The 12,086-nt window shown below is 36.9% G+C and overlaps 1 protein-coding gene across 1 annotated transcript in view; it reads right to left on the reverse strand.

Annotated features, from left to right (window-relative positions):
• Positions 1 to 1,941: 1,941 nt before the first annotated feature.
• Positions 1,942 to 12,086, reverse strand: part of XPO4 (exportin 4) — an 82,753-nt gene continuing 72,608 nt past the window's right edge. The window contains exons 21-23 of the mRNA XM_005149754.4: positions 11,334 to 11,451; positions 9,915 to 10,007; positions 1,942 to 9,459 (exon numbers count right to left, since the gene is read on the reverse strand). Of these exons, the coding sequence (XP_005149811.3) occupies positions 9,262 to 9,459; positions 9,915 to 10,007; positions 11,334 to 11,451 (409 nt within the window). The 3' untranslated portion in view covers positions 1,942 to 9,261. The remainder of the gene's footprint in view (positions 9,460 to 9,914; positions 10,008 to 11,333; positions 11,452 to 12,086) is intronic.

Here is a 12,086-nt window from a genome sequence, read left to right on the forward strand (position 1 = left end):
GACACTGGTGTCTCCAAGATGAATCTGACAACACAGACTGCTGGCACTTTACCAATATATTTGTTAGTACTCTCTGTCCAACCAGATCAGGAACAGAGCATGGACATAAAAGTTTTAAAAAGCACAGTTCTACCCTAGAAAGTAAGAGCAACTTGTTACTTATATGGCTTTTATGTTTTGGTGTTTTTTATTTTACAGTCTATTGTATTTTTAATTTCCTAATGAAAGTCTATACTTTTCAGTTCTCCTGCTGCATATGGCCATAGCCATATGAAGTATAATACATTTTAACTAATATGAAAATAGCTTCTACAATTGGAATTTAATAATCTGTTGCTATTAAGTATAAAAAAATTCCTAATTTTGATACTTTTTGGGCTGCAAACCAACTACATGCTCATTGGGAAGACAGCCAAGCATGCAATGCTCTACAACCATCCAAGGATTACTTTTAATTATTGTCAATATAACCTACTTCTGAAGATGGAAAACAGTATTAGTAGAAATATTCTTCTTGCAGAACTACTTGCAAGTTGTTCTTACTTCATCTTGGTAAGAGAGGCTTACTGCACTCTCTTCTTTCAATACCGAGCTGTTCTACAGGTGCAGGATAAAAAGTGTATTAGAGCCCTGTGGGGTAGCTCTGTGGGCCACAGGCATCACAGCTTCCTGAGACCTTGGCTCACACAGGAGGACAGACTATCAATCAGCCTCTTACATCTTGCAGTCACACTCTGAATTCAAATACAGTTGTACATTTGCATCCTCCAATGGATTATGGACTTCCAACTCTCTACTGCAGATATGCATCTTCTTAGAAACATTACAGTGAGACATGATCACAGTGACTTCTTTCTATTTTGCCAGGTCATGTGGATCCCTTGGAAATAATTTAGGGATCACAAAGAGGGCTGCAGTCTTTAGACTGAAAACCACTCTACTTAAGTGACTACTAGTCACCTAATACCACCTAGTGGTACTGACATTTTAAAAACATTAAAAAATAGCAACCCTGAAACAGAATTATCAGTATCTTACACCTTCATATATTTTAATATCCCCATTGATTTTACTATGCCCTATTGCCCCTGATTTATGCTGTTCTCTCAAAAACTGCCCTAAGATTCATGCTGACATCCAAAGTTTATGGAATTTTCTGTCCAGAGCCTACTCATGGTTGTTTTTGCTCCTCCACCCCCCCAAAGAGGTAATCACTCTGCCATCACAAGAAGCAGGAAGGAAAATATATAAAATATATTTAGCAAAACCAGTAAAATTAAAGTGGAACAGAAAACGCAGTCAAGTAGCAAACATTATGTACAGCAGCAGATTTTACAGTTGTTCCTATACATACCTCTGCACTTATTTCACGTACGCTTTTTAAGGAGAAAGAATAGAAATAAGCTAATGTTAAGAAAGAAAACATTTTTTTTTTCCTGAACAGTAAAAGGGGTTTATTACTGTTTTTGCCTTGTTTTTCTTTTGAAACTCCAATTCAGACTATATATACCTCTAAGAAAAATAAGAGAAGGACACCATTTTCTCAGTCCCCAGAGTAAAATTACACTGTCCTTCTTTTACAGACTATACTGGTATCTTAAATAGTTACACTCACAGGATCTAAACATCATCTGGCCATCTTACGGGATGTAGGTAACAAACATTTTAACCAAGATACAAAACAGGTATCTGATTTTTCCAGCTTTCCTGAGGCTGAGTGAATTGTTTAAATACATGTGCGTTTATCAAAATCCATATTACAGTACATTTTTAACAGTAGTTTGTTAAGAAATCATGAAAGTGCATTAACAGCCTAAAAGCAGGCAAAAAGTACTTCAGAAGAACAGTCTTTCCTTACAGTGGCAGAAGAACGTAAGCCTTCCCCCAGAGCAGTGTTGATCTTGTGTGAAGACATCAGTGATCTTCCTAAAGACTCCACAGTGTGGTGGTGGGGTTTTCGCTTTGGGGTTGTTTTTTTTTTTTTTCTGAGTTACAACAATCATTTGAATGGACAAAATTCCATTGGAAGTGTCAGTGCAGGTCTAAAATTAAAGCAAATGTCCTGACAACCTATTGAACCAAGTTATGAATGAGGATTTCACATCAAAATTCTGTTGGAGTCTAGCAATGACTTTCATTCAGTAAATACCAAACAGATTGGAAGCAGTCTGAATATGCCACAAACCTAAACTGCATAACCCAAAACAGTAAGTTAAAGCAAATCAAACATACACATCTTCACCACCACAAACAGCAAGCCAGACATAGAGAGGGGAAGAAACAAGGAAGTACATCACACCCAAAGCTTTGCCTTACTCTAACTTGCAAAGGGAAGTTTGTCAGAAAAATCAAATCTGATCAACATCTATCTGATGTTAAGGTGAAGAGAGTTTCCGTAAGATTCAAATATAGGTGGGAGCAAAACTAGTGATGAGTTATATCTGTATCAGAGTGGGTAACTTCAGTGTTCTCTTTGGAGACGTAGATTTGTCTGGAATGTTTCCCAAAATATTTTCTTATTCAACTAACAAAACTCACACAGATAGCACTATTTTGGAATTGTGTGAAATGTGATACTTTCTCTTTTCCCCAAAAATGTGTTGTTAAAATGGCAGGTTCTTACTAATCCTTGTCAGGATGATATGGGTTACTAAGTTATGGGTAACACTTGTACTATGGACTTTTCTTCTTACAGATTAGTCTGATTTTTCTTTTTTTCTCCACATAAGGTTGCAAACTTTTCTTCCCTCCTCTTCCAGCTTCCTCTCTGGTTGACCTGCCAGACAAATTCCACTTGGAATGTTGAATTTTCCTACCTTTCTGCTTACAATACATGGCAAATCAGTGAGGAAAAAACCCACCACCAACTCCACCACTCATGGCTGAAGCAAATGTGAGTTTCATATAGGCAAAATGGATGGTTCTTGAGTACACTTACACAAACAAGTGTGAATAAAGGCTTTGTACCCAAATCATTCAAGTTTATTCCAGACCTCGTAATTTAAGGTAAAGCAATATTTCCATTTTCTACATGAAAAACTTTTGGATATGCTGCTGCTGTTAATCTTACTAGCTGCTTCAGGGCTTTCCTCAAAATTACCTTAAATATTGACTGAACTAAACCAGCCCAATATAAATACATAACTGCAATAATTTTACTTCTGAAACAAATAAAATTCTAGTGATACATACAGCCAAGATGTAGAGCAAGCTGTCATCACCATTGCTGTTGCGTAGTTTTACTTTCAGGATTTGTGAAGCATTCCTTTTTTTTTTTTAAGAAAAATGTGAGTGCATGAAAGTAAGAGGGGAGCAACAGATAATAGCTGTTCTTTATCCAACTGTAGCTGTATTATAGCACATTAGTAACTGATGCCTGTAACTGAACTTTTCTGATATACATGAAGTAATGGACTGTCAGATGGCAGTTACATTGGAACACATTACAAGCTTGAAGCCTGAACAAGCTGTGCCAAATATTATCAGAAACTCTTCAAATTAAATCTACACAAAGAAAAATTCAAGACTTAGAACTCAGTATTGCTTTGGGGTAGACAAACACTACCAATAACAGTGACCAGAAAAGTCACCATTAACTTTTTTTGGAGGATCGGTGAAAAGATTAATTTCATTATACATTCAAAGTCACTTCTGGTAATTGTAGTCCAGTGTGAGATACTCCTCTCACACACCTAATAACTTTTTTTTTTCTGTTGATGGATAAATTCATGCCTTGGGTGTCCATGTAAATTAAAGTTACCCCATAAATTACTGCACATTTGCAGTAGCCAAAAAGCACAACATGTGCCCGAGGTTTCATAACATTCCTACTTCTGTTTCTCCCATAAGGAGGTATAACAATGCTATTCCAGGGAAAAAACACAGGTGAGATTTTAGAAAAATATCAAACAAGAATACACACAAATCACACACGGCCAAAACAAAATAAAATAAGTCTTTAGTGGAAAACAATTTTATCCTCCTCCTGCTTATGGATCTTAAAAATACACAAAGTGTTCATTTCAAAATGGAAAATTCAGTTGTGTTAAGGCTTGATCACATAGCCATTGCCAAAGTCTTATTGCAACAAATAGTGAAATATGTCTATGCAACTTCGTATCTCCAACTGTACAGGTAAAACAATACTTGAAATCAACTAGCACTTCAATCCCTGCATTTTTTATATATAAACTCAACATAGTACTGAATTATACATTTAAAATATTTACACACTTGACCAACAGCAGTACTAGCATTTATTGCCTTTAAACTGCATGTTCACTGCACAAAGGCTCATTGTTTTGCCCAATGGGAACAAATAAAAGAGGATAATATTTTTTTCCCCAATTATTAACTCTAGAATGGTTCAATGGGAGACTGACATGTGCCTGGGAATGCTATTAGGAAGGACTTCATCAATTTCAAGTATCAAGCTGTAGTAGATTGAAAAATAACAAGTAGTATCTTCCCCTTGAGGTTGGAAGTCTTCCAAGTCTTTTATAAGAATGGCTTAAAAGGACAGGAAAAGCAGGAAAGGGAGGAAATGGAAAAGCAGATCTACTTTAATTCACTGAGGAGAAGGGAAAGACAGGGAAACCTTATTTCTCCATTGCTAGGGCACCAAGAAATCTCATACTTAAGAAAAAAGAGTTTCGTAAGACAGCCAAGAGCTTAAGGCTCTAAAGCAAATCACACTTCATGATTTGCTTCCTGATTAGTGCTAGAAAGCATTAATCTCATTTACTGCAAAGAGGACACTATCTACTCATATTAAAAGCAAACTGACGGGGGGACAGAGCTGGCTCTTTACATTTTAATTGTTATCATTAGGCTTTGGTTATACTGAGTGACTGGAACTAATATGGGAAAAATGAATGGTTACTTGCAGAAAAGTGTAAAAACCCAAACCAAACTAAAAAAACCTACCACCACAAGTGGCACTTGTCACAAGCAGAGGCACCAAAGCCTGAACAATTAACAACTGTTCTCTAACTTTGTAGACCAGAACTGAGGCACACTGGTGGGGAATCTTATTTAAGAAGCCACTGTTTCAATCAACTGTAATGGAAATAACTACAGTTTACAGCAAGTATTACTGTACTGCAGTAGACCAGTCCTGGGCAATACTGCACCACTGTTGCCTCTACTGAGCATCTACTGGTATGAAAATCTGGTTTTGTTACAGTAAATCTTACACCTCACAAAACTAAAATGAAAACATTTAATATTTACATAGTATCTCAGATCCTCAATGCATTTTATAGGCGTAAGATAATCCTCACAACATCCCTGTGAGGTAGGTAGGTATTATCACTATTTTAACAATGACAATTCTTAGCAACTTTCCAAAATGGCCATAGAGGATCCAGTAGAAAAACTGATACAAAATTAGAGGAGCCTGGCTCCTACTCCTGCGCTTATATTCATCAAGCTACTTCCATAAAAAACACCCCTTCGTACGTATTTAACCAAAACTGAAATTACAAGAAAAATGCTGCTAGTTGTATTTTTTACAGATCACAAATTACAATTTACCTTTTAAAGAAGTAGATTTTAAATGGACAACTGACTGCTTTGAGCAAGCTTATTTTCTAGAACTACATGGCTTAGATATAAAGGGATTTACCCAAGTAAACACTGGGGCTTCAGTGAGTGCTACATGCTATCACAGAGATGACTCTGATTCAAACCCCTCTCTTTTAACTACTTGGATTTGGACATGCTGAGAAAACAAGTTTCTCATTCCTGAGGAAAACGGTGAGCCCTTTATCACTCAACAGTGAAACACAAACCTCTGGGCAATAGTTAGCAGATTCCAGCAGTATTCAGTGAAGATACTTAAGGCATAAATGCACATGAAAGTGGAAGTTTTGTGTAGTAGCCAACTTCATTCTGTCCATGTGTACCTGTGCTTTCAAGAATGTCTAGAATTTCATGACCCAACCCAATGATTCATGCTTGCCAACAGCAAACATTACTAGGTTGAACAACAGAAAAGTGTTATACCAGCATCAGATCTAGCTATTACAATGGGGAAGGAGCTGGCAGAATGGGAAAGAAGCTACTTGATTTCTAGTCACAAAATGTCAGAATGGAAACACTTGAGCAATAATGTGTTTTAGCAAAAAACAAACAAAAACCGCAAACAAAAAAAAACCCCAAGAAAACCCTAGGCAAATGTATGTTACAATTGTTACAATTTGTAACAATTTGTTTGAACTGCCTCATGCAGCATTTATAATTCAGTTTGAGTTGCCCTTTTCAGATTCTCCTTCAAAATTCTAGTGAATTTTTGGAACCATTGTTCACTTTGTACAGTGAATGGAAAAACCAATGCAGTGATGCTGTAAAAATTACAGAACACTTCCATGGAGCCACATTGCAGTGTTCACTAAAAATGGTCTATAAGTATTTCTTATACGAGCTTTTACATCTTGATCTACAACTGGGCATGTACAAGTAATTCTTTTTTTTTTTTTGTATAATCCAGCAGCCACCTCTCCAACAGAAATATTAATTAATAAAATATATTCCCAGAGCCTTCTGCAACAATTTCATGGATGTCATTAAATGGAGACATCTTAGCATTTGCCCTAAAAGAAACAAAATGGCATGGAAAGATCCTCATTGAATATAGGAGAACAGAAGAAATATTAAGAAACAAGAAAGGAAGAATATTATCTAACATAACATCAAGCAGGAAAATTACAAAACCAACCCTTACTAGGACAGTTTCCCTTTACCATGTAATATTAATTTAAAATGAAGGGCAAAGGAAGGTTTTAAAGCAACCTTCAAAACTAGTTTTTGAAAGTCAGTGTTCATACTTTAGCAAGTCTCAATAGTCAAAAGATGCCCCCAAGGCTCTGATCTCACCTACTGTGATAATGGGCCTAATAAGAAAAGTAATGGGCAAGCACACTCCTTTGTCCTGGATGCTAACTCATTTTATGCTCTCCATTCATCAACCATAATATGCAAGAGGATTTCAAATTTTTAAAGTTAATAAATATTTTTTAACTAGTGAGCCAGCTTTAGGATTAAAAAATTGATAATGACAAAACTAGATACAAAAGAATAATATAACAGTTGAGTTTATCAGTTAGTCATATTAAAAAAAATCTGAAGGTATTTACTCTGATATCTTTGAAGACTTTGGTCTATATATTTGACATTGAGCAAATCATGACAAACTAGCAGCAACTACTGCCACTTATGTTCCCAGGTTTTAATGCTCTTCACCTGAAAAAAACAAGGTTTCAGAACTGTTGCCCTATACAACGTACAAACTCAGAGAAGCTCCAGAAGCACTTTCTAAACACAGCAGAGCCAGATTTAAAAAAATATCAGTCACCAGAACAGTTTAAAACCAGAAGGATCTGCAGGATCATCACCTTCTGTGCAAGTGCACAGCCAAGAAATCTTTTAAAGAAAAGCATTAGAGTTTGAAATAAAAATTGAGCCATGCCCCTATTCTAAAACACTACACAAATAATCTTAGAAATAAAATACTAGCAGGGAAAGTACATTATCTACCAAGTTTTATGGTCACTTTTCAATGTGTAGATCTGCCCTAGCCCAGTTTTCACATGAATTAAAAGAGAACAGTAGAATGAGGAGATGGCATTTTTTGCCTTGTGGATCCATGCTTGAGACAGGTATGGATTTGACTAAAAAAAAAAAAAGCCTTAGATCACTTACAGCACAGTATTACAAATTTATGTCTTTTAAAAAATCTGTCTATTGTGACTAATTCTGAGATGAACACTGAAGAATGGCACAGAATTGCAAACATGATGCTATACATAGCCAAATAAAGGTGTGTACTGCACATTTTATATAAATCTTAAAAACACATGGGAAATACTCAACAGCATAATCTAGCCAAGGTCTAAACAAAAGGACCCACTTCTGCCTCCATGTCCTCCCACAAAAATCAATTTTACTAGACACGAAGGAAACAATTTATGTTTGCTTCAGTTTCCTCTGGCTCATGACTGGAGACAAAGCAGGCCTTACTTTTGTTATTTGTGTGCTGCTCTCCCCTGTTGGTCCACTATACTCAGGGCACTATATTCTGCTGTCTTAATAGCTAAAGTGCTGATATAAAAAACTGAGAAAGAGATGAGCAGCTGGGAGGGCTCTGCATAAGTGAAGCTAGATTCAGCAAACCCCAAAATCCTCCACAGCACTACACATCCCAATCAAATCTTTCTTGACTCAAGTCAAACAAATATGACCCTTGAGTAGAAGGGTTTGACTCACCTGTTCTAGCATAATTGCTTTAGCTAATGCCCCAACTTTAAAAAGTTTGCCAGTAATTTACACCTTTTAAGTTGTTATTGCTTAAGCAAACAGTTCAGTGTAGAAATACATTGCAGTTGTGTGCAACCTGGGTATGAATCAAAACAGATACTGAAAGTAAAACTACACATGAACCTTGCATTAGACGCTCACTCCAAATTGATACATCAACATGAAGGGCTGCAATAGGTACACAGCAGCTTAGTGCCAACACCCTAAACCACCTCTGAAGAGTCAAATCTTGCCTTAAATTTCTTACCTAAAATTTCTTACCTAAAGTATATGAGTGTTTTTTCTTTTAAATTAAGGCAATGAAATGGCTACAGTTCCTAAAGTTCATTTTAGGGGAACAAAAATATACACCTCTTTTTTGAACTTCAGGCAGAAGAACATAATGTAAAAACCTGCACTGCATTAAACATGCAATGTCAGGATGATGTAGAAAAACATAACTAAACAGAAGTTAAAACACCATTTGGTTTTTCTTCCCCATTGGAACACAAAATCAAAGAGAGAAAAAATAAAGCTTAAAATCAGCTAAACTGTTTAGAGCTTTGTATGTATCTGTATCACACTCTAACACGATTTTGGGTAGAAATCTGTATGTTTATCCAGCCACTCATATTTTAAATCAGTGGGGGTGGGGGGAAGGCACTGTATTTATTTTTCATTGTGCCCATATCTGTTTGCACATATATGGAAAACAAATTAAATTCAAATTTTCTATTCATTCTCTCCCACACACAAGTATGACAGATTGCAGCTAACACATAATAGCAGAAGCTGATTCAAAAGTTGACCTCTCCTATTCCACTGTGTTATGTTCAAACTTCCAGGCTCTCTAGAATCTGAGATGGCTGCAAAGAACCTAGAGACAGGTATAAGATTTAGTCAGCATTCAGCATTTCTCAGTGCATTTTGCAGAAAGGGTCTACATTAGGCATAGAGTTTTGTTGTTTATTTTACACAGAGAAGTCCACCAACATTTGCCATAAATTCTTCTAAACTCTTTAAGAAGGCCATCTTCTGCTTACGGTCCAGTGTAGGAGGAGTGCTGCTTGCAGTAAGCTTGTTGAAGGCATCTGCTAACCGCTGGTAAATTACTGGATCTTGTTGAGTTGACAGCAATGTTTCAACTAGCTCTGAATATTCAGTCTGTTAAATAAACAACAATCTTATTAACTTAAAAAAAAGGATACAATATATACAACTTCTTTCATCAGGACAAAAATCCAGAACCAGGGCTGTGACAGAAGACAATCAATACCTCTCTACCTGTTGCCCACTTTCATTGACAAGTGTGCCAGAAGCAACTGTGGCCCCACAGCTTTCACCTACCTCTAAATGAGGTCAAGTCCTTCAACCAGACCAGGCTTTTTTTAAAAAGCTAAAGAAGCCTTCAGAGCTTTTCAGAACACAGTTGAAAAAAGTTCTGAGCAACCAGATCCAAATTTAGTGTTGACCCCACTTTGAGCAAGAGGTTGGATTATAGACCTCCCGAGAGACCCTTAAAATCCAAAGGATTCTGTGATTTCACAGGTGCACAGTAACTAATCACCTTCCTTTAACAAATGACTGTTTTTCAGGTTGTAAGTGGCTAAATGTCATACCTGATGCAAACACACTAATGTGTAGAATGCTTCACCTGCTGCCGTTGTCATTTCTGTATTGTGCTTCTGAAGTACCAGCATATCAAAGACCATCTGAAATCACAAGACTGAAGTAGTTACAGAAATGTAAACTTAACTTTCTATTTTACCAACATTTGCTGCTGAACATCATCTTCACTTTAATAATGAACATGTATTTACAAGGACCCAAAGTTGGTTGTTTGTAATTGGAAAGTCAAGTTCTTTTAGAAGCTGAGTCTTGGCTTAACAGCACAAATTCATATCTCAAAGCACTGAAACCTGCTGATGATTTATGCGTTGTTCAGAGAGAAATGGCATCTCTTGTATTTTATTCCAAAAGCTGCAGATATGCCAGAGAAATAATGAAAAAAGCCTTTGCTCTTTCAGAATAAACCAGCATACTTCCTCCTCAAGTTTTGGAGATTCCTACAGCTCACAGAAAGCCAAACACAGAACAGTTCAGTAAGAACAGTATGATAATTTGAAGTGGAAATTTAGAGAAAAGGGAGAAAGCCATGTTAATAGAAAGACCAATAAAGTGATGCAAGGTGTTTCTCATTCTCTCAGCTTGTCTGATGTATGCTATTAATGAGCAATCAATGTCTGTTTGGTAAGAAAAGATGTCTTAAGGAAAACTGAAGTCTTTACAAAATCAGAAGACAAGCACACATTTCACAATTACTTTGTAACTAATTACAGTTAGCAGGAACCTGGTTGTTAACCAGGTCACTCCAAAATTTGGTGAGACAGAGTGGACGACCTAAAAGGAAAACACTAAATATGAGACTGCATTAAGAAAATGCTTAAATTCATTGCCTACATCATCCCTGGCAGTGTTAAAGGCCAGGCTGGATGAAGCCTTGGGTGACATGGTTTAGTGTGAGGTGTTCCTGCCCATGGCAGGGGGGTTGGAACTAGATGATCTTAAGGTCCTTTCCAACCCTAACTATTTCATTCTATGAAATGACAGCATTTTCTTTCTAGTTCCCAACTGTCATCTTTTTTCTGCCTTTTGTTTTAGCATTCTACCCAGCCTCCAGTTCACATAACTCTGGAAGCATTCTATTTCACAGCTTTCACAGTAAACCTAACTGCTAAAATTGTCAATCAGGTTCATTCTAGAGCTCATGTGCAGAGCATGGATGAATGTGAATTGCATTCTGAGACACTCAGGTCTTTGTTGATTGACAGTAAGTAATTTCCTCCCTTCATCATTCTTTGTACTCCCATCCAATGTCTCCACTCCTTCATGCTCTCTTCTCAAACTGACAGTTTTCTAGGTAACACGTTTCTTACTGTGAGATCCTGATTAACCCAGTCGGATATGATCATTGTTTGGCCTCTTGACACTACCTATATGCAAAAATCCCCCAAAGTAACACAAAATGGATGCCTTACCTTAAGAAAGTGCCTTGTTGCTAGAAAAAGGGTTGTATCTGTTTCTTGTGCTTTTGCACACTGTTCTGCTAATGGTGTTACAGCCTCCAGGCAGAGCTGGCAAACCTCTGAACTCATTCTGATAATGAGTGTTAAAGAATCAAAGTCAGATTTGTGTGAAATTAAACTGTGGTTAAAATTTCCAGTTGTGTCACTAGAAAACATTTTAACTGCTTGTATGTTCCAAGATTTTGTTTTACTATAAAGCTGTTAATAATAAAAAAACAAAAAAAAGGAAGAAAACCAGCAAAAAATTCCAACTTTGTTGTCTTCTTTCATTAGCTGCACGCACTAAGGTAACATAACCCCCTCTGACATAACATTTTCAGAAAGAGTCCCTTATGGTCAAGCTCATCTGTTTCTGACACGTGCCACAGATTAGCGAAAATGGTACACCCATTATGAGAGGGAGAGCCCATTGGCATCCTGACAGGAAATGCTCTGGAGCCAGCCCAGTAGAACAGCAGCAATGTTTTGTATTACCAGCTGAGAAACTAATTCAGGAATGGCTTTGAGATACCAGCTGAAGGCTTAGGAAGTTACACACTCTGAAATGAAGTAATGGAGGAGGAATGGCTGCCAGAAAAAACTTACATGCTAAACCACTTAAAGGCTGCATTCAAGCATCACAAGTGAGACAATTCAGCTAATACTAGAATCTCAACAGACATTCAGCAAAGCTCTCAATCACCGTGAGACTAAGAGTCAATTACT

The sequence above is a fragment of the Melopsittacus undulatus genome, chromosome 2 (genome assembly GCF_012275295.1).
Source record: "Melopsittacus undulatus isolate bMelUnd1 chromosome 2, bMelUnd1.mat.Z, whole genome shotgun sequence".
NCBI classification, from domain to species: Eukaryota; Metazoa; Chordata; class Aves; order Psittaciformes; family Psittaculidae; genus Melopsittacus; species Melopsittacus undulatus.